The sequence below is a fragment of the Neolamprologus brichardi genome, chromosome 1 (assembly GCF_056152115.1).
Source record: "Neolamprologus brichardi isolate AB-2024 chromosome 1, ASM5615211v1, whole genome shotgun sequence".
Lineage (NCBI taxonomy): Eukaryota > Metazoa > Chordata > Actinopteri > Cichliformes > Cichlidae > Neolamprologus > Neolamprologus brichardi.
This window is the reverse complement of record NC_142104.1, coordinates 18069017-18091254: the sequence shown is the minus strand read 5'-3', so window position 1 is coordinate 18091254 and position 22238 is coordinate 18069017. Positions and strand designations below refer to the sequence as shown.

At 40.5% G+C, this 22238-nt stretch overlaps 3 protein-coding genes across 5 annotated transcripts; 2 read left to right on the top strand and 1 right to left on the bottom strand.

Annotated features, from left to right (window-relative positions):
* The first annotated feature begins 3323 nt into the window (after nt 1-3323).
* On the top strand, nt 3324-14461 carry ccpg1 (cell cycle progression 1). Of its 3 annotated transcripts, none has more exons than XM_006780074.3 (11): nt 3324-3434; nt 6626-6715; nt 7185-7302; nt 7394-7479; nt 7573-7756; nt 7846-7938; nt 8979-9326; nt 9457-9518; nt 10302-10421; nt 11032-12323; nt 13581-14461. In XM_006780074.3, the coding sequence occupies exons 2-11, from the start codon at nt 6656-6658 to the stop codon at nt 13771-13773; spliced, it is 2556 nt and encodes an 851-aa protein (XP_006780137.2). In that variant the 5' UTR covers nt 3324-3434; nt 6626-6655; the 3' UTR covers nt 13774-14461. The 3 variants fall into 3 exon arrangements, with proteins under 3 accessions (XP_006780137.2, XP_006780136.2, XP_006780138.2); XM_006780073.3 differs by having other exon boundaries at nt 7843-7938; XM_006780075.3 differs by lacking the exon at nt 7846-7938.
* pigb (phosphatidylinositol glycan anchor biosynthesis, class B) lies at nt 14335-19632 on the bottom strand. Its single transcript, XM_006780072.2, has 12 exons — nt 19248-19632; nt 19037-19160; nt 18455-18572; nt 18249-18353; nt 17894-18024; nt 17220-17360; nt 17083-17134; nt 16701-16912; nt 15392-15456; nt 15084-15306; nt 14613-14790; nt 14335-14540 (listed from the first exon to the last, which is right to left on the bottom strand). The coding sequence occupies exons 1-12, from the start codon at nt 19357-19359 to the stop codon at nt 14427-14429; spliced, it is 1575 nt and encodes a 524-aa protein (XP_006780135.2). The 5' UTR covers nt 19360-19632; the 3' UTR covers nt 14335-14426.
* Nucleotides 19633-21050: 1418 nt separating this feature from the next.
* Nucleotides 21051-21885, top strand: pigbos1 (PIGB opposite strand 1). The gene is made up of 2 exons (XM_035906008.2): nt 21051-21188; nt 21546-21885. The coding sequence occupies exon 2, from the start codon at nt 21589-21591 to the stop codon at nt 21745-21747; it is 159 nt and encodes a 52-aa protein (XP_035761901.1). The 5' UTR covers nt 21051-21188; nt 21546-21588; the 3' UTR covers nt 21748-21885.
* The last annotated feature ends 353 nt before the right edge of the window (nt 21886-22238 follow it).

Below are 22238 nucleotides of genomic sequence, written 5' to 3'. Positions count from 1 at the left end.
TATCTGCTGTTGTAGTCGGTCTTTGTTGATTCTATCTGAAACTCTGAGCATTCTTTTTACTTTTCTATACAGTATGCAGTTGCCATAGGTATTAAAGGTACTGCGCTGCAGTTTTAATCATAGATATCTAATACACTCCAATTTGTCATGTGAATGGAGAGTACTCTTTACACATTAAGGTTAATTATGGAGTACCACAGGGATCTGTGCTAGGACCAATTCTGTTTACATTATACATGTGTCCCTTAGACCAGCGGTCCCCAGCCTTTTTTGCTTCATGGACCGGTTTAATGGCAGACAATATTTTCACGGACCGGCCTTTAAAGTGTGGCGGATAAATACAACAAAATAAAATGATACAACCACGAGAACAACAGTGGTATTTTGTAAATATAATAATAAACGTGAATTCACTGTGTAACTTTATTAGCAGCGTCCTCCTGAAATGTGCCAACAACATTGAGAGTAGCATCCTCCTCTGCCCCTTAATGCTCTCTGGTCGCTATGATAACGCGTAAAATATTTCTTTCAAAATAAGACACACAACTACAACACGGGAAAGACCCAGGGAAACCAAGTTAACAATAAAACCCCTGAAAACCATAAATTTCACACCCGAGCTTCAACTCTTGCGGCCCGGTACCAGTCCGTGGCCCGCGGATTGGGGAAGGCTGCCTTAGACAGTATCATTAGAAGGTATGGCATAAATTTTCCCTGCTATGCAGATGATACCCAACTTTATCTGTCCGTGAAGCTAGATAACACACACCAATTAGTTAAACTGCAGCAATGTCTTAAAGATACAAAGACCTGAATGACAGCCAATTTTCTGCTTGTAAATTCTGATAAAACTTTAGGTTACTGTACTTGGCCCTAAACATCTTACACACATGGTGTTTAACCAGATGCTTACTCTGGATGGCATTACCTTGGGCTCCAGGAACACTGTGGAGTCTTGGATTTATTTTTGACCAGAATATGTCCTTCAATGTTGGACTTTTTTTTTTCTTGCATTTGCACAATATCACTAAAATCTCAAACATCCAGTCTCACAGTCTTACTTAAAACTACAACCTGGTAAATAGTCTGTAAATAACAAGTAAGTGTTGTGACTTTAACATGAAAGCAAGCAGAAACGATTCTTCACAACTGATTCATTTTAATTTGTGTGGGTAGAGTAGAGTCACCCTCCTCCACATCGAAAGGAGCCAGTTGAGGTGGTTTGGGCATCTGACAAGGATGCCTCCTGGGTGAGGTGCTCTGGATATGGCCCCCCGGGGCAGACTCATGACACGCTGGAGAGACTATGTCTCTCGGCTGCCCGGGGAACGCCTTGGTGTTCCCCTGGATAAACTAGAGGAGGTGGCTGGGGAGAAGGAGGTCTGGGCTTCTCTGCTTAGGCTGCTGCCCCCACGACCTGGCCCCGGAAAAGCGGAAGAAGATGGATGGATGGATGGATGGAGTCACAGAGAGCTGTAAACATTCATACTGAAGTATAACACCTTAGAACTGGACTTCAGAACTTAAGTGAATAATAGGGACTGTAAAATGTCCCATTTTAAATTATGGTACACCAATTAGAGCATGGCTATAGGAGACTGCATAATATGAACAACCGAGTTACCTAAGATTTTGTATCAACAGTTTAAAATATACATTTTTCTTATTCAAGTACAAAATGAAAAAAATAAAAGTAAGTTTTTAAGATCAATTCAATTCACTTATATTTGTACAGCAAGAAATCACAACAACAATTGCCTCACACTTCATACTGTAAGGTAAAGACACTACGATGATAAAGAGAAAACCCCAACAATGAGATGGCCCCCCTATGAACAAGCACGTGGTGATAGTGGGAAGAAAAAAGTCCTTTTTAACAGGAAAAGACCTCTGGCAGAACCATGGCCAGGGAGGGCAGCCATATGCCGTGACGGTTGAGGCTTTCCACTTCTCTTTTCACTGTCTGCATCTTTAAAGAGATAATAAACATTGTAACAAATGAAACTATCAGAAAGTGCAAAGATTTGTCTCAGAAACACCATTTAAATACCTAAATGGCTCGTACCTCTGACCAAATCTCATTTATTTCCCTAAATAAAATGTTCAGAGTGAAGGTGGAAGGATTAACTGATAGAGTGGAAGAAGCAGAAAGATTTCAGAAATATTTGTCTTTTACACGTTACAAGTTCACAGTTTTCACTCTATGGGCATCATTTTACCACCAATTCGTAGGAAGCGTGGCTCTTTTCAGAGGATGTCTTCCTCAAAATCAGCAGATGTACACATTTTTATTCATCTGTATGCATCTGAGTGAGACAACCACTAGAATTCGATCAATGATTCTTTCTTGTGTTTGATCTCGTGACCGCATTCTTGAAACTGGTAAGACAAGAAACCCTCACATTTGTAGAGCAACTCCTTGCTTATAACCCAGTGTATAAATGTTTTATTTGATCTTAACCAGTTTATGTGTCTTTGCATCAGTGTCAGTGTATAAGCCACCTGCTTACTTATTGAGCTTCTTATGATGCAACTAGCAGCTGCTGTTAACAACTTATTTACCTTAGAGGTTTGAGTAACAAGCCACAGACCAAGTAACAAAAATGTCACTGCAATTTCTCCAGAAACGGCATTGTCTAGTTTCATATTGCTACTCTAGCTCTGTTTTTTATTTGTATTATTGTTGTTGTTGTTATTGTTCTTAATAGTGTGTTGTAAGCCTATTTGCCCTGCTCATAATATATACGTATAACACAATAACACACGTGTCGGTAGTTACTGACAGACCTGTGACGCTTTACAGGAACATGAACAAATGTTCAATCATTCTCTTTCTTTACCTTTTCTTCCCCTCTTACAAACTATTATCTTCTTCTTCTTCGAGTACAGTTTCAGCTGTTTAGTATTTGTTAGATTGCAACACCATGTTTTCCCAAACCAGTCGAGCAACATATTATTATGTATTCATTAAGTCTTTTGCAAGAGACAGGGAATTTGAACAACAACTACCACGTGTGTTCAGTTAAAGTTTTCAGGTATGGCGTTTTGCTTATTTAATGTTCTGCTTAGGCTGCACATCTAAACATATAAAACACTCATTTGAAAAGCTCTTCATCGACGTGTCTCCGCCCTCGTTATTGTTACTGTGTCGGTGCTTCGTCACGCTTCCTTGTTTATATTTTTTTCTTTTTCGCAGCCGCACGGGGATTTTCGCTCCACCCTTTTGTTTGGCCGCCGCGCTGACCCATGGGATATGTAGTTTCGGGTGTTCGCAGAAGACATTGCGCCGCGTGTCCAGCTAAACCCTTTAAAACTACACTTCCCTCCCACTGGTCGGTTACGCAGCGTTAACGGATAAACTGGCTCGGGCATATACTGCAATAACTGTGGAGCTTCTTGCAAATAGCTGTATCGCCGCCAGGAACAAAACACTGGTGAGTTTAGTCACTTATCGTCATACTCTAGGTTGCAGTGATGTTAAACGACTGTTAAAAATAACGGATAGTCTCGAGACGGTTTCAATTATACGTTCCGACGACGTTTATAGAGGTGACGGTAATAACACGCCTCTGAAGTTAGTTCGGTAACAGCGAAACTGACGCCAAATGCGGTTATTTGATGTCAGCGGACGAAGCTGGTGTTCGCTGCCCGTAGCTGCTGCAGGCTTAACCGCAGATTTGTCCGTTAGAGACGTAAACAGCGGCTTTTTTTCAGCGTGAGGCCGCGCGCTGGTTGGCTTTCACCGCCAGAGGGCGCTGGTTCCTCTGTTTGTTTACACTGCCAGGTATCAGCTCGTGACCAGCTGGAAAAAAAGGCATTAGCTGCGGTTACAACACGTCGACAGGGGGGACATGTAACCGGATTCGGGGTGAGGAGTTTGACACTGCCAAAGTTAGGGGTTATAACGGTATTATCACAGTACCGCGTAGATCTAGGGATGCCACAACAAGACTCCAATGAGGTTTCGTGCCAAAAAGTGATTACTGATGTTTCTGTGTGATTTTTTTATGACTAATATCTGTGTTTATATACAGGCTGTAGTTTACAGGATTTATGTATATACAATAAAGAAATTAGCTGTTATCCAAGTATCTTTATGACTCTGTGTTATTGTGTCAGTGTTCTGCATTATAATCAACCCAGTCCTATTTGACCACTTTAAATATCTTTATAAAACTATTAACTAACTTTTGTTGTACTTTCTGCTGGCCTCTTTGCCATTATGCATATTTAGTTTTAGTTATTATAACCTTGCTCGCAACTATATTGTGATGTTGATGTTTAATAGTGTGCCCATCAGAGGGCACGTTGCAGACCGGTAAATGGTCGGTAAATAACAAGTGAGTATTGTGACTTTCACATGAAAGCAAGCAGAAACGATTCTTTACAACTGATTCATGTTAGTTTGTCTGGTTTTTCTAGATTTGACAAGTCAACCACTGCTTTCCTTGTGTGTCCTGACGAAACACAGCTGATCTACGCAGAACCATGTTCAGTAATAATTAGGGTGATATGAGTAAATATTGGATTTTTAAATCACTGAGTATTGGTATCAGTCTTAAAAATCCTGTATCTAAAGCAGGGGTCACCAACTCCAGTCCTCGAGAGCTACCTTCATGCAGCTTTTAGATGCATCCTTGTTTTGACACACCTGAACCAAATGAATGGCTTGTTAACAGACCTTTGCCAAACGTCATGGCATGCTGAAGAGGTAATCAAATCATTTGATTCAGCTGTGTTGGGATGCATCTAAAAGCTGCAGGATGGTAGCCCTTGAGGACTGGAGTTGGTCACCCCAGATCTAAAGACTATAAACAGGCCACTTAACCCAATGCAGGGTGGTTGCCAGGCAACTTGAGGGCAACATACTATATTGTGCATAATTCAACTTTTGTGGATATGGATAAGATATTTTTGTTGATAAAAAAAAATAAAAATCTACAGTTCTTTTATAAGGTGTTGATAAGTGCTTAAATACTAAAAACAGATAATTTTAAGCTGTTGCTACATGGTTTCTAGGCAACATGTTAACATCTAGATAAGAACCTTCCGGAGCCTAAGATGTATCTGTGTGCAAAGCTCCTAATGGTGCAGGAGGAGACGAGCAGAAAGCTCTTTCGCGTGTTACAGTCAGATCTACAAACTAAAATGAGTTGGACAGGCCTGCTGTGAATTTTTTGTGGCATACAGGTCTTTCTCATCTTTTCACTACAACATATTGTGTCAGGTGTAGGTGGAGCTCAGCGGGAGCTCCACTGCTGCAGCAGTCTGGCAGTCGAATGTAAAGTGACACCACTGGTCAGCCGCGTGATGGGTGGATGAATTTATTTAACTGATGTGTGGGGGTTTGTTTTTTTTCTTTATATGGAGTGAAAGTAGTCCCTGCTGTATAAACAGGATGTGCAGTGATTGATAGAAGTTTAATTGCATGCTGTGCCACTCTCACCTGCACATCTCGCTTTGCCTTTCACTACAAGAGGCTGAACAGCAGGCATAGTCTAAGTCAGATAGAAATAATAACTCAATGATTTGTGCAGCTGTTGGTGTCACTGCCTGCACTGTTAAACTGTTACGTGTATTTATTTTGCTATCCCTGTGAAAACCCACACCCTGCTCATGCCTGTAGCTGGGTGTGGATGGTGGTGCTGAAGCGTTTAATTGATCCCTCCGTGACTTCTGAACAAGCTTGAAGTGTTTTTCTCAGCAGCTTAGGTTTCTGTTTATGGGTGGGATGGGAAAGACGGTGCAACATAAAGAAAGAACTTGAGTGCTGCATCGAAGTGGAAAAACTGGAGGATTTATTTACTTTATTTGAGACCTACATGTTATTTCAGAGGACAATATTGTGGTATTGGTTGTATAATTGTTTATTGGTTGCTTGGTTAATATTTGTACATTTCTTCCTCCCAGCTTTTAAAATTTGCTACTTTTGCTCATTTTAACCTTCAGTAATTTTGAAAATTAAGGGAGATTTAAGGTGTTGTTTGGACAACATATCAATGTGATGGTGTCACTTTAAGTGGTAATTCAGCCTACCACATAGCCCAGTCAAGAGGCTGATGCCGTTGGCAGCATTTGCACTTATCTGTCTGGTGTACCTGCGTCGCTCTGCAGATGGCGGCAGTGTTTCTCTCTTCAAGTTGATATCAGAAATGGCAGCAGTCAGTCAGAGTTGCTGTGCTCAAATTAACTTACAGTGTCGATTTAATACAGAAATATAAAGTATTTTCTGAAGTTTTAGGAACTAAGTAATTAATTTATTGGAAACATAATCAGCAGATCATTATTGTTAGTTGCAGGTTGATATGTTAGAAAATGGACTCGACTTTCATCATCTACAAAAACCAAACTGCTTTTATATTTCTGTATGTCTGATTAAACGCATAACGATATAAGAAACTCAGGGGCCATTTTCCTCCAGTGAGTGCCTTTATTTTATCTAAATTTTCTGAATTTACATACATATTTTATTAGTTTCACTTTTATTACTAGACTTACTTTGAACGTAATATTTTTCCAGTGCTGGTTTTCTACTTTTACTTGTGTAAAGCTTCTGAAAACAATTTTATTGTAAATTTGAAAATGATGCTCAGTCAAGTTCAGGTGTTCTTCTTCTCTCCTCCAGACGTCTGTGTGCTGCTGACAGCTGACAGAAATGTCAGAGACCTCCAGCGATGCAGAGTCCTCCTGTGGCTGGACTATTATTAGTAATGAGGTATAAATCCTTTCCTCTGTTTATCCTTTATCCTTACCACTTGTTGTCTTATGGTTTTTATCATTTTAATCAGGTCTGCATGGGTCATTAAGTATAAAATGTCAATGAATTGTTGAACATGTTGAAGAGATATGCTACATTACAGTTTCCTGTGTTCTTTCTTCAAGTTTATTTTAGAGTTTTACAAGATAAACAAATTTAACTGCAAACCAGAGTTTGCTGACACTGACAGCACTAGCCTTAATGTATTCTGTTTATGCTTAATTTTTTTCCCTCATTAACAAGAAAAATTTAAAATATTTTTCTTCATTGATAAAACCTTCAGCTTTTTGCTATAGCTGGTCAGTTACAGCTATAATTCATCATTAAATTGTCCATTTCTGAATAGTTAATTACGGTCAGTTATTTATAAAGAAAGTTCAATGAAGTTCATCCAGTGTGTTTGGTTTTTGAACGTTTGTGTTTGCAGGGTTCAGATATTGAGACTTTGGGATCCGAGACTGCAGTGGAGTATGGAGCCCAGCTGTTAGAGCGCCCTCTGGTGCAAGAACCAGAGGCGCAGGATGTTCAGACTTCGGTATCTGCTGGTAAAGCTCCTTCTTTTTTTTTTTTTTTATCCAGATGTGACTTTGATTGGAGTTTGTTTGACACAACACACATTTATGTTCACATTGACAGCTGTGTGTGCAGAAGAAAGGACTGCTGATTCACTGGACAACACTCTGGGAGAACAAACTTTAGATGAGACACTGAACGCCTCAGAGGTGAGAGGACATGAAAATGTCCCCGGAATAATTAATCCAGAGCCTCGTCCCTTCTTCTCGCTGTATAACTTGTCTTCATTGTATCGTCTGCAGGCCGGAGACGAAGCTGCAGGGAAAGAGCCTGTGCTGTCCTCCAGCGACCTCTCCGACATCGTGACTCTGCCAGACTTGAAGGAGGGGGAGCATGCCGAAGTGGAAGAAGAGGCAGCCGTCAGTGAAGATCTTTACCTCGGCACCTCCTGCAGCAGCCAGTACACCTTCAGTGCTGCAGAGACCGGTAGGACGGCGCACACACACTAAAGACAGCTGATTTTATTACCAACATTAAAACAACAACACAAACATTTCTCCTGTTTGCCAAAGCAGGTTTGTTGTTGAGTCACTGGAAACTTCCACAGACTCTGATGAACTTAAGCAGCCGTCTGAGAAGTCAGCTGACCGGTGGCCACTCTTTTCCAGGTGGCCTGATTTGAAAATGCAGTGACTCTGATTTGATGCTTAGCTTGGTGAGCAGCGCTCGAAACTAATCCTGATGCAGCTGAATCACTGTGAGGTGATGAGATGCTGTCAGACAGTTTAAAGCCTGTGTGCCTGAGCAAATATGAGGAGTCAAATACTTTGATTTATTTATTTAATTTTTCTGTGTGGAAAAGTGAGATAATAACTATAGCCTATATGTAAAGCATAGACAGTGGAGAGGGTTTCAAACTACATTTAAAGTCTCATCTGGTTTGTGTGGTATACATTTTTAACACACAAGGGTGTTTATCTTGTGAATTATGGTACCAGAACAGTTAAAATGTCTTGCGGTATGGCTGTCTTTAAATGACTGCAGTATTCCTTAGTTTCTTAGTCAGATCTGTCTCGTTCCTCCCATTTGGTTACAAAACCGTGAGATAGTGATAGCCAGGTCCAGGCTGCCAAACTGTCAGTAATCAGTGGTACTGTAGACTCAACTCTGTAGTTTTCTGAATGTGATTAATGCAGGAACAGTCTCTGGAGTAGCACCAGAGAAGTAGTGTCCTTTAAATTATTTCTTTCTTTTTAGGAATTGGTGGATAAGTGTGTATGCTTGTGTTTTTCAAACACAGCAACCGAGGAAAGCAAATCTCTGATTAAACAAATAGTTCTAAGCTTTGTTTTTGTTAGTGCTGGCTGATATACCAGTTCTCAAGCAAGCTAAACCAGTGAGCTAGAGCATCCACTGTGGGTTTAAGGTAATATGACAGGGGCCAACAAGTAGTACTCAGGTGCAACTGTCCATTAAAGGTGTAGTTAAACTTCAGGGCAGTGTCACTGGTTCAGCCCATGTAAGAGCCAAATGAGCTATATGTGGCCCAAAGTGTACAAATGGATCAGGGGTCTCACTGCCAGTACTTGTTGTCTGCATGATTAACTGCACCGATGCCTGCTTTTTGAAACCGTTTGCATGTGTGCTGTTTTTTGTTTTGTGCTTTTTTTCCTCTCTTCATGTAAAACTTCTCATTTTTTAACCGTAGTTTTCCCAGTGCAGCCGCCAGCGGTGACAAACTCGAGCAGCAGCGAGGACGAGGCTGGACGCAGCGCCAGCACTGTTGTACGGAGACGAAGGTTGAGGAGGAGTACCACAAACACCGTGACCGACCCCGAGGAGGAGGCTGTGTTGGAATCTCGCCCGAGTGATGATGATGATGATAAAGGGGAGCAGGAGGTTAAAGAACAGAAGCAGCAGCAAGAGGAGGAGGAGACTGAAGTGAGAGGAGCTGCTCGGGATGTTGAAGAGAGAGCCCAAAGCAGCAGCATCTTCAAAACGTCGATCCTCATCACTGTCGTAATAGCTGCCTTCCTGTGTTTGGGTCACTTCTATGGTGAGTAGTCCAGCTTTACTGGGATAAATGTAGAAAGTTTTCTTGGACCTCAACTTTAGGGATGTACTGTAGCTCATGTGATTCAACCTGTTTCCTGTCTACTGTAATGTGTAAAAACTTTCACTTACAGAGAAATACGAGATGAAGAAGAAGCTCTTTGATGTGGACTATGTGATGGACCTTACATCCCAGGTCAGTGACTACACAGGTCCCGACTCGAGGAGTAATTTTATTATTTTTAGTAGAACAGTAATCATGAATTTCTGTGCCGTGCTTTTGATTTTTGTAACTTCTTACATGGATAATTTATCACTTTATTTGCTTTTATTCTTAAATCCTTCATAATGCTGTGGTGTGTATGAATTTGATCTACAATTGTGCAGTAAAAAAAAGCATTAGAATCTACCAAAAGTCAGACTCAGATTGCTTGGATCCCTGGCTGAGTAGGTACTAAAAGAGTATCTGATATCAGGCACTACCACCTAATGGAAACCCTAAAAACCTAGTCGAGCTGAGTTGGTACTAGTGTAACAGAAACTCAGTCGTAAAGACTAAATGTGGATATTTACCTTCCTCTTATACAGGGGTGTCAAACTCTTTTTAGTTCAGTCCAAATTTAACCTGAAGTGGGGCATTCAAACAAAACACTGCTGCATATTTCTTTACTTATAACTTTACTTCAACCAGAGCTGAGATTTTAATAAATCTGGAACCAGAAGTCAAAGTGAAAGATATTTAATAGTATTTAATGATTTCACTGCTGTTTCCCACTTTATAAATCTGGCCTCAGGCCTCATGTTGGACACCTCTGCTCTTATAAGATGTGAAACAAATATAGAACCAACAACCATCTGGATATTGAGCTTCAGCTCCCACAAACCATATTCATCTTAGATAGATTAAAAAAAAAATCAAAGATGGAGGAGCCATAAGCAGGACTTTGATGGGCTTGTTTTACTTCTTTTTCTCACTTAGGAAGAGTTGTTCGAGTATGGCATAGAAGAAATGCATGACGACCAAATTCCATTGCTCATGGAGCTTGAGAGTATTAGGAACGAGAACCAAGAGCTCATTCTGAAACAGGCTCATGTTCAGGTAACTGATGGTGACACTCCAGGTTTATAATATTCTGTCAGAGCCTCTTCACATTTTATTTTGAGCATTTTAACTTAATATACATCAATACAAACTTTATATCCCAGGGTTTTGTATATGTATGTAATAATACCTACATAAATAAATTAAAAAATTCACACATTTTTTCAGATACACAAATGTCAAATCTGTATCTCTTAAAATTTTACACAAATTTAACGTTAAAAAATCCCAGGAAAATGACATCACTTACTCTTGTGATGGTGCACATGAAAACGTGATCATTCTTTCTGACAACGTGACAACATATATTCCAACATAGGACGTGCTGTGAACAGCTGATCAGATCTATCCCCCATCTGGATCATAATGTTTTTGTTGCTGCGTACACTTTTCACTTGATTTCTGCAAACCCAGTAGAAGAACAGGGTGTTTCTATGCAAGAAGAATTATTCCTCCACCACACTTGGTTGCGTTTTTCTGGTATTTAAAAATAGAAATACTAAATATTTAGTTTTATTGTTGAAATATTTAATAATTTTAGTGAATGCACTGCTTCAGGTAATCACAGCTATGCTATCTTATGTCTGTTCCTCTTTTTCCCATCAAGACCCAGAGAGATAAGTTGGAAATGTTGCTGAAAGAGAAGGAGGAGGAGAACACTAACATGGTGTCTCAGCAGCAGAAGTTAGCAGCTGAGAACCAGCTGCTGAAAAGCTCTCTGCAGCGAGAAGAGATGTCATTGTCAGCCTTACAGGAGGAGCTGAAGAGTCTGCACTCTAAGATCAGAGATCTGGAGTCGATGGAAGAAGGAGCCGACTTGCTGCTGTCAGAAAACCAGAACCTGAAAGAGCAGCTGGAGGAAGAGAAGCAGGTGACCAGAAGCTTCCACGGCCAGCTGACTAACATGATGGCCGAAGCACAGACGCTGAGAAAGAAGCTTGACAAAGAGAGGAAGGTTACGGATGAGCTGAGGAGAGAGCTAAGTCAACTGAGAAGTCGATTCCCAGGAGCTGGAAAGGAATTGGGTTCAGAGGCGGAGGAGCTGCAGTCCCGTCTGATGGAGCTGGAGAAGAGGCTGAGCTTTGAGCAGCAGCGCTCTGACCTGTGGGAGCGGCTGTATGTGGAGACCAAAGAGGAAAGACCCAAAGGAGACACGGAGCCCAAAGTGAAAAAACCAAAGCATGGCATGGCGGGAAAAGTGAAGGAGACGTTTGATGCTGTGAAGAACTCCACCAAAGAGTTCGTACACCACCACAAGGAGCAGATTAAAAAAGCCAAAGAGGCCGTGAAGGAGAACCTGAGGAAGTTCTCTGACTCTGTCAAATCCACTTTCAGACATTTCAAGGATTCTGCCTCGACCTTCATCAATAAAGCCCGAGGGTTTTATAAACAGAGAAGCAATGAGAAGAATACAAGGGAGTCGTGGCAGCACAGGTCCCACAAGCCTCATCAACGACACAAACACGACACTGGCCACAACACCCGGAAGTCAGGAGACAAAGTTCACCAGGACTGGGAGCAAAACACTCACAAAGCCCACATGAAGGGATGCTCCGGGGTTTTCGACTGTGCCTACCAGGAATCCACCAGGCTCTTCAACAAAGCCACAGAGCCAATCAGAGCTGACGAGTTTCACAAGCTGCTGCAGAGCTACTTGCAGCAGGAGGTCGACCACTTCCACCATTGGAAGGAGCTGGAGACGTTCATCAACAACTTCTTCCGCAACGGAGTGTTCATTCACGACCAGATGCTGTTCACAGACTTTGTGAGCGGGGTCGAAAACTTTCTCGCAGACATGCGCAAGTACCACGGCCTTGATGATGACGCTTTCGGGGATGTTGATGACTACATCTACAGGCACTTCTTTGGAGAAACAAACACAAAGAGTTACGGCCCGAGGTGAGCGTCCAGAAAGATCCTTTATAAATTATTCAGACGCAACCTAACAATAAATTAAAGGTTCTGGATGGGTGAAAATAAATTCTAGATTAAAGTCATAAATTTACAAAAAAACCACCAAATTTCTCGGAAACAGTCCAAGTGAAGCTGTTATAGTGATCTAAACTAAAAATGTGTGAAAAATAACTAAAATAAAAATAGACCTTTAAAAAAAAGCCAGCTCCTCTAAATGTTCAATAAACAGTAATAATCAAACTAGAGAGCTCACTTTTACAGCCTCATGCTGACAGGAAAATGGGGCGGAGCTCATCAAAGGTGGTTCGATAACTGTAAGGAAGCAAAATAATGGCTCAATAGTCACACTAAAGTAAAACTATGATGGTCAGCTCAGTTTTTTCATTACTTTTTTCTTTTCTTCTTTTTGCAACTGACTGCAAATTGTTACTTGTGCAACTTTTTGAGCACAAGGCGATTGCACGGGTCACCTGGTGGGTGGAACTCGGACTCCAAACAACCGCAGTCCATCAGAGACTGGTCGGTGAAGAATTGCAATCAATTGCTGTAACTCAAATTACGTGTAAATAATGTAATTTCACTGTTTTCAGTCGTTCCTTTTTTTGGTTGAATGTTGTTTGTAGTTCCAAAAATTAATAACTGAAGTAATTTAATCAAAATTCATTTGTCTGTAGTTTGATTATCTACTGGAAATATCTGGTGTAAAATAAAAATCATAAATGTTTTTTCTCCTTTAGTCCTGCATACAATTCAAACACAGGGACAAGTGTATAAACAGTTTTATGAATGATTTATTGGGTTGTACAAGCCTCCATCGGGTGTTTAGATGAGCTGATTCAATCTTTACTGGGAGGTGTACTGGGAGTCCACCTCTGACTTTTCTGGCTGACTTTAAGCTTAAATAGTGGAATAAGTACGTGGCATCTTCTACCAGTTCTATTATTCTGATGTCTGCTTACATTTTAGCATTTACACAGGGTCCATTTAAGCCAGGGAGTGAAGGTCATTATTAGAGGCACACCACCTGCCGTTACCACTAATTACTATTGCCATGGTAACAGGTTTACACCTGAAAACAAAAAAAACAAAAACACCTTTTGTCCCCCACAAAGGTTGGGGTTAGGTTAATTGAGTGAGGACTGAACCTGTTTTCTTCAGCGCTGCAGCCGGTTCATATAAATTTTTTCATATCATCACGCTCACGGTGATGTCATTCGTCTGTGTTGTGTTTGAATCATCCAGTGGGCCGTTTGAAGGACCCGAGGCAGAGTCAAAGGAGGAATCGAGGACAAAGCAGGAGCAGCGTAAGCAGCAGCGAGCCCGGTCTCGACCCCACAGCGAACGCAAGTGGAGCCGATCAGGAAGAAACACAGACAGACACATGGCTGACGTGAAGATAGAGCTGGGCCCGATGCCCTTTGACCCCAAATACTGAAACGATTTCAGCTAGTTTATTACAATGGCTACAAACTTTAGTTGCAAAGTCATCTTTTTTGTTTTTGTAAGTTTGCACAACTTTTGAATGCTACTGAACGGCCTTCAGCTCTTTAGTGTTTGGTGAAGAAATCATTTGGTTGGAGTGGAAGACGTGGCCTAACTACATGTAGCTTGAGTTTATCTAAGATGTTAAACTGAGTCATTCTTTAAATTTTGGCTGGTAAATTTTAGACTGATGAGCACCTCCCTCTTCCGCCCCAACACCTTCATTTAAAAATAGCAGAGACTAAAAAAAAAAAAAGGGGGGGGGGGGCACTTCTGGATGTTTCTGTGTTCAGTTTGATGGTTTTAATTTGCTGCTACACTAACAGCTTTGTGTGATGTGAGAGCTCACATGCTGTTTCCTATCATTCCACCTTTAACTTAATTTAACTGGACAGTTTCACTTGTGATGGAAAAGGAAAAAACTGGAAAAAATAACATTTGAGGAAATATAACTGTATATAAAAGGATTTTTTAAATTGATGAAAATTTAAATTGATGAAAATGAATGACAAGATTTAAGTGTAAAATATTTATTTCCATTTGAAAAAGAAACCCCCCCACATGTTTTGCCATAAGGACAGAAAGTTCCCATTGTTTCAGTGTTTGTCAGTGCCTTTCATAAATAAAGATGCTTTCTCCGACTCTTCCTTCAGGAAAATGAGTGTGAAATATCTTTGCTGCCCTCACAAAGTTATTCCCTTCCAAAAATACAGAGATTTCCTGTGAAGAAAACACACAAAATGTGCTTAAAAACACTGCAAGCAAAAATTAGAAATGTAATTTGTGTCTTACCTTTTCCAAAACATCAAACATGATCAGATGGGTGGGCAGAGAGGACTTGTATGGGAACGAGGTCCTGAACCAGAGAAGAGGCTCCTCGTAAAATCTCTCAGCTTCATCCACGTAAGCTTCCTCTCCCAGATCTGGAGGACACTCGAGAAATCTCATCTTAATCGGGCAGTGGATGTGGCTGTGAGGAGACAGAGGACCATCAGCTGCACAGCATCATAATGTGATCGAGGAAATGAGCTCTGAAGACTGACAGGACAGCTAAGCACGTTTATATGAATCAATCTTTCGTACCACAGCAGATGCATTATTAAAACATGTTTCCAATGTTTTATTTTGAAAACTCTGATTTTAAGTGAATAAATCTTAAATATCAGGTTAAGACAATCCCAAATCTTGAAAACTTGGGATGCTGTGTGAAATGAAAACAACTGAATGCAGTGGTTTGGAAATCTATTGAAACACATCAAATACCTGTAGAAGGGTGTTGAGTGGCAGGGCATGAGAAAGAGTACATCCGGCTGTGGACGGGTGGTGGAGACATTGCCTACGTCACAAAGTGGCTGTAGGTGGTTCATGACGTCCAGAGTGCCTCGCTGGTGAATCAGACCAGTGTACAGAGCAGGAATAAGATTGGCCGATAACAAGGCGGCTGCTGCAGGTCGACGCCACGATTTCAGGTGAGCCAAAGAAATGCCTGTGGAAAGAAAACGTTTATTATATAAACACACCTGGATGGAAATGACCACATACTGCAGTTCTGATGTGAATACGTGACTTACCACAGAAGACCATACAGAAAGGCAGCACTGGATAAATGAATCTGAACTCCTTGTGTGGAAGCAAACTGGAAGGAAAAAATAAAACAGGTCAGACTGTCTACCAACCAGGACCCACAGGAAGCTTTATAGGAATCTGTAACATAACAAGTAGCTGGGATTTAAACAGGTTTCACACTGTTAAAAAAAATAAAAACGTTTGCAAATGTCTTAGGAGGACTCAAAATGAATAAAGGGTTTTGTTGAGCGTAAAAATAAATCTGCTCAGAGATCTTTAAACCATCAATTTAAACTCCGTCCCTTCTCCTCTTCTTTGACTATGTGACTTCCTGGATGTTTAGAACAGAAACAGGTGAGCATGTGCTTTCAGATAAATGCCTCTGAATGACTGAACAACATAATTGGACTAAAAATAATATCCATCAAACACAACCTAAATGATACATCGGCCAATTTTAGCTATTTGCTGAAATATCGATATTCATATTGGTCATCAAATAAAAATTTAAAAGAGAGACTGGCAAAAGACCCTTAAGTTAATTTCCCTAGGGATTAATAAAGTATTCTAATTCTGATTTTATGAGTGTTGATGTTGTATAGTTTGTCCACCAGAGGTCACTCTGTAACTTCCCTGTTGGCAAAATCAGCTGATCCAAGCAGAATGTTTAGAGTACAAACTAGATCCATGACTTGTCAAAACAGTAAAACAACATTATTGTTAAACTGGACTGACGTATTATCTTAGTAACGACTCACAAATAACTACACATATATGTCAGAGAAATTTGTTTCAGAAAAGAAAAGAAAAATATTGGCTGATCTATCGACTTTTTAAATCACCAAAATAAAATTGGTATAATAAATCATAAATGAGTCAGACTCTAAATCAAACTGAATGGTAAAGTGAATAAAGCTGTTTGCCTTTAAGTTACAATGTTCTGTTGGAAAATATCTGGCTCCTGACATTTGTGGAGAGGTTTCTTTGACGAGCACCACCAACATAAATGTTTTAAATGGGCCAAACACACTATGCACGCTCTGCATGCCAGAGAACATGAAAAGAGCTAAAGCCACAGACACAGCCTCCAATTCACCCAGATCCAAAATCCACACACGCATGCGTTGAAAGAAACTCCACCCATAGAAGGCTCCACTCTGCAGCCAATCGGGGTCCAAACAGACATCAAATATTTCACACTAATCTTTTTTTTTAAAGAATAAAAATAAGGGGCAAAGGAAACTCTGCGTTTGTGTTTAATAACCATAAGCCAGCATCACAAGAACAGGTAAGCAGTGTGGGTTGCAGCTTCACCTGTAAACTGCGATTGTCCAGACGACAGCTGCCAGCAGGATTTTGTATCTCTTGAAGGCGAGCATGCAACCGTAAAGAAAGAGCGGGAGATGAGGGCCGATCACCACGGCAAAGCCCTGAGTGAGGTACCAGTGCCAGGGGTGAGAGCCGTAGAAATCAGCCACACCGTGCAAGATGTTAAACTTGAGGAAGTTAAACTGCACTGGTGTCCACTGGAAAACAGAAAGGAGCCGTTACAGCCGACCGACTTCATGCTGAGGGAGTTACTGGATATGTGTGTTTGTTTTTGTGTGTGTGTGTGTGTGTGTGTGTGTGTGTGTGTGTGTGTGTGAGTGAGAGAGAGAGAGAGAGAGAGACAGAGAGAGAGACAGAGAGATTTTACCTTCTCATAGAAAAAGCAGTCAATCGCTGTTGAAGTGACAATGGCCAACGTCCTAGTGATGACAGAACAATCATACACCGGAGACAAAAGACTGTAAAGCTAACGGTTATAGAGGAGAAGAGGCTGAAAGTACAAACCCTGTGGGAATGTAGTGATGAGTGATGAGCCTCAGTTTGTTGTCTTCCTGCCAGAAATGATACAACAGCAGAGGAAACCAGACGATCACGGCCGTCGGGCGAATAATCACAGCCAAGGCCACCAGGGCCAAGTACTTCTTACTGGAAAACAGCAGCATGTATATAAAACACCCCACAGAGATCATCAGGGTAAATAAAAAGTACATTTCGCTTCTGTGTAATTCAACAGGAGAGACTTTGGTGCCCCGCTTTGCTTTAAAACTGCCGGCAATCAGTTTAGATGGAGGTTATTATTTATAACTCTGATCAAGCTACATTTCAGATGTTTATTTTGGTCTCTGGTTATGTGGAGTGATGGGGAGGGCTCAGATTGATGGGGAGGTGGGTTCGGCCTGTTTTGGTTTTAATTTATTGTTTATTTAAAGCATAGCTAAGGTTACAGTTTACACTACTGTGAACTGAAAAGTGTAAGTTCACTTCAAGGATACTTTCTGATATGCATCCTTTGTGTAAGATTTTTTTCTCTTGTTTTTAATGTATTTTTATTTTTTATTGACTTTTTTAATTCAGTTTTTTTTTTTACTTTTAACTTTTTCAGATTTTTTTTTTTCATTTTTTATTTATTTCATGTTTCTTAATTTTATTCTAGAAGAAATTCTATTTAAGATCAAGACCTGCTGTGTGTTTTGGACCCGGGAAGAGGAAAGTAAGAAAGAGCCAGAGTGGTGATGGTGGCCTCCATGCTGTTGGTCAGAGTCCTGGTGCAGCAGAACCACGTAAACCAGGAGCACATGTGACAGAAGAACTGGAGGTGAAAGACAAGTGAGGATTAGGTATGAAAACTGCAGAGCACTGAAGCCATTTTTATTATCATTATTATTATTATTATTATGCTTAAACCGCAGTGTAAATTGAACAAAAGGCAGGCTTCCATTTTCCATCTTTAAAATAATCCCAAGCACAGTCACCATGCAAAACAGTCTGCTTATATTCACTCAAATCTTTCATTATCTGCATACATCCACCTACTGTCCATCTTGCAACATCCTGATTTTCCAGCGTTTGAAGCAGGAAGAAGAATTTCACGTCAGCAAACGAAGCCAGAAGCGACTGAAGAATTCGCGGAAGCCAAATCTGAAGAGCCAGACAAGTTTATAGAAACTTTGTGACTACAGGAAATTGTTCAAATGCTCATTAAAAAAAGATTACTGAGAGAAAATAATAAAGAAACTTGCCAGCAGCTGAACCGAGTCGTAGCTGATGAACTGTAAGATCTTATATAAGAATGCAAAGAGAAGTGGATATGAGAATCCTCTTATTCCCGCCTTCCATTCCCAGGTCAGATACCCATAAGTTACTGTGTTAAGGATAGAATAACAACGGTAATGCATGAAGCTGCTGTTGGGATTTAAAACAGTGAACAGTCACTTTATGTATCTCTGCTGGGAACCATAAACATAAACAGGGGGTTTGCACATTTCAGTTTAGTTTTTCATTTTCTTAATGTTTAATTGGTGGAATTGTATCAGGGGCAACAATTAGGAAGTTCAGAAAAGCACAAAAAAGTAGAGCTCAACAGTCTAACCAAATTTGCAATCAGCCAATCACAGGTCACCAACTCAACTGCAATTAGACATGGTGACATGATCAAGACACCTGCTGAAGTCCAATCTGAGCATCACATTGGGGAAGGAAGGTGATTTAAGTGACTTTGAACACAGCAAAGTTGCTTAAAATATTTAATAAAAGTAAATGAATGAATAAAAGTGCACGTATCCACTGTGCCCTCTGTGAGGGGTGTCTCCCAAAAAGGATATTTGAAGACCATCCTATGGGAGACCTCCAGAGACTGCCAGTACTCATCCGGGACGAAGCTGGTTTGAACCAGGAGGCAGTTAATCAGTCTGAACACGACACAAAACACGGTCACGCTCAGCACACCTGTGGAGGTCAGACAAATGAGCACATTTGAGCAGCTGCGGAGAACACCTGTTTTATTTCTCTTTGTGATAAATCTCAGAGCCCCACCGATGTTCAGAGGACTCTCCTCCTGCCTGGAGTACAGCTGGGATTTACGTCTCCTCAGCTTCACGTCCTCCACTTTACTCCCAAACTTCAGACGTGAGCGCAGATTCTCCATCTTCACATAAACCTCTTGCGGGCATAGCTCAGCTCAGCTCACCTGCGTATGTGTTGCAGCAGGTAAGTTCGCTCCTCACACAATCAAAAAGTTAACATATACAATCAGTTTTAAAAGTGAAGACAAACTGAGCTCCAGGCCTGCCGACAGGGACGAGCTTCGGGTTTATTTAACTAGCATTATTAGACTGTTACATCTCCAAAAAGTCTTCATAAATGTAAGGTAACTTCAGTTAGCTAAATGAACTATGGACCGCTTCCGCAATCATGTCTACTTCCGGTGAAATGTTCTCTCCCGCCTTCAAAATAAAAGCTCCTTTATTTATTTTTGTCATCCTGCTGTTTTAAGGTTGGATATATTGTCCATTCACAGATGCTCAACTGGATTTAGATTAGGAGAATTTGGAGGCGAAGTCAACACCACACACTCATTGTTTTGCTTTGTGGCCGACTTCAGCCATTAGGGAATGCAGTTTCAGTGGAAGGGTGTACATGGTCTGCAACAATACTTATGTAGGTGGTACATGTCAAAGTAACAAGGTTTTCCAGCAAAACATTGTCTAAAGCATCATACTGCCACCACCAACTTGCCTTCTCCCCATAGTGCATCCTGATGCCTGGTTTTCACCAGATAAAATATGGATACACCTGCCCATCCATGTGATGTAAAAGAAAACATGATTCATTTAAACAGGTGATTGCCCCATGGTCCAGTTTGTTGTTGGTGCTTTTGGTGGTAGACGGGAATCAGACTGATCTGTAATGCACAGGGGTGTTCTGACACCTCTGTAGCTTGTCAGAGAGCCTTGGTTGCCCATGCCTTTGTCACTAGTTCACTACTGTTCCTTCCCTGGACTACTTTCAGATACTGACCACCACAGATGTGCAGCAATGTGTTACAAGTACAATTAATGCAATTACATTTTTTTTCAAGTAAGGGATTACTATTGCAAAAAACTAATTGGATTACTCTTACCTTCCCATGAGTATGCTGTTTTACTGCATTACTAAACCATTTTGTTTGTGAGAGTGTCTCATGACAATGACATACGAATGTGCGACGTCCATGGTAACAACAGAAGTGTATAGATCAACAGTCGATAATATAGAGTGTGGGAGACAGTATGACAATGCTGCATTTAAAGCTTGGAAGTACTAACATTACTTTGAGTTTGATTCTATAAAAAGTGACAAAAACATTAGCGTCCACTGTACACTCTGTGTGGGAAGAAAATGTGTTTCTACAGTGTAAAAATTAAACTTCAAATCTGAGCAAGCACCTAGCAAATTGACATGGCAATGTGAAATTCACAGAGAAGCCCCTGGATCCCCCCCACTGACATGACTGCTGTGGCACCGGACAAAGCTCAGACGGCTCCACTCCTGCTAGAGAGGTGAAAATGGATTTAAAAGCAACAGGACTTAGTGCAGCTGAATCTTTGATTGTATTTATTTTGCTGTGTTTTACTTGCATCTATTTGAAAGAGTGAGTATAACCACAAAAAATTTTATTTTATATGCCAGAATATGCAGGCATATTCAAGTCGAAGAGCAATGCATATAATTAAATTTTTGTTTGAATCAATATTTCTAAAGTTAAAATATTAAAACTTACTTTATATTAAAACTCTGTGTGTGTGAGCAAGCAGCAAGTAACTCTACGCTCCTGTAGGTGGTGCAGTGCAGCTTTCTTCTCAGCGTAGAAGAAGAATGTCATCCTGCTGTAACTGACTGTCCTGCTTGTTCTTTCTTCTGTTTTTATCTCCTCGGGTTTTTATCTTTGTGCGTCTGCTCCGCAGTTACAAACACATCGATCAAAAGGCTTCCTCGGTGAGCTATGAAAGTTACAAATAATAATTTTTTAAATAAAAAGTTTTTATATTTGAAATGTTCCCAGCTAGAAGGTGAACAAGCTGTGAAGCTAGCGATCGGCCTCCTCTATTATCCGATATGGATTTTTCAAAATAATAGTATACATATAGATAGTTTTCCAGAGAAAAAAGGCACTGAGCGGTGGTGCAAACGAATTTGCTAACACCTAAAAAGACTTTTCACTTTCCTCACATTTTTGTGCCTTTGTGGTAAAGAGATGAGTGATTTCACTACTGTTTTCACATGTTTCAAAGCTGTGTGTTGGACTGGCTTGAGCATTTAAAGTGTCTTATAACTCTTTTGTTGTTCTTTTAGGTTCACTATTGGGAAATCCTAAATTTTAAAAGAATAATAAATCATGTTTCGAAGAAGACTGCCTTTCACACAGTTAGCCTTTGCCACAATGCTCGGAGTTGCCGGTGGAATTTACATCTACAGACCTTATTTCGAGACTGTGCCAAAGACATCAGGAGAGCAGATCCAGGACAAGCCAAAGAAAGAGAATGAACTGGACTGAAGGAGTTTGAGAAGGCAGGAGGCTGCTGGACTGGAGGCCAAACAAAAAGACAAGATCACCATGGATGAAGTCATACTGATTCCTGCTGTTTGTGATTATAAATGTACAGAATAAATATTTAATAATTTCATGTTCTCATATCTGTTTCAGATTGACTTGTAACAAAATTAATTACTCATCAGTTTCTTAAAAAGAAAAGTCTTTGCCTTACACTCTAACAGTTGTCTGTTGGAGGTATCTCTCATATGAGTAAATGCTGTTACCCATGAGACTGCGAGCCCATAAAGCTTAGACATAACTTAAATTAATCAAACATTACTAAAAGCACTGTAATGGCCCCTTAGTTGCCCTTGCTAAGTGTTATACAGTGCCACATTCACATGTAGACATCTGCAAAGAGAAAATGAGGTTTGTGGTCCACAGAAGCCTGAAAACAGGTCACATTTTGTTCTGCCACATGAAATGCATTTGTGTCTCTTCATGGAATAAAT

Coding starts and splice junctions, on each gene's coding strand:
- ccpg1 (XM_006780073.3), top strand. CDS start 6,656: ATGTCAGAGACCTCCAGCGATGCAGAGTCCTCCTGTGGCTGGACTATT. Junction 6,716..7,184: donor GGACTATTATTAGTAATGAG/GTATAAATCCTT, acceptor TTGTGTTTGCAG/GGTTCAGATATTGAGACTTT. Junction 9,519..10,301: donor TGATGGACCTTACATCCCAG/GTCAGTGACTAC, acceptor TTTCTCACTTAG/GAAGAGTTGTTCGAGTATGG.
- pigb (XM_006780072.2), bottom strand. CDS start 19,359: ATGGAGAATCTGCGCTCACGTCTGAAGTTTGGGAGTAAAGTGGAGGAC. Junction 19,161..19,247: donor GGAGAGTCCTCTGAACATCG/GTGGGGCTCTGA, acceptor TGACCTCCACAG/GTGTGCTGAGCGTGACCGTG. Junction 14,791..15,083: donor CACTCAACACCCTTCTACAG/GTATTTGATGTG, acceptor GTCTCCTCACAG/CCACATCCACTGCCCGATTA.
- pigbos1 (XM_035906008.2), top strand. CDS start 21,589: ATGTTTCGAAGAAGACTGCCTTTCACACAGTTAGCCTTTGCCACAATG.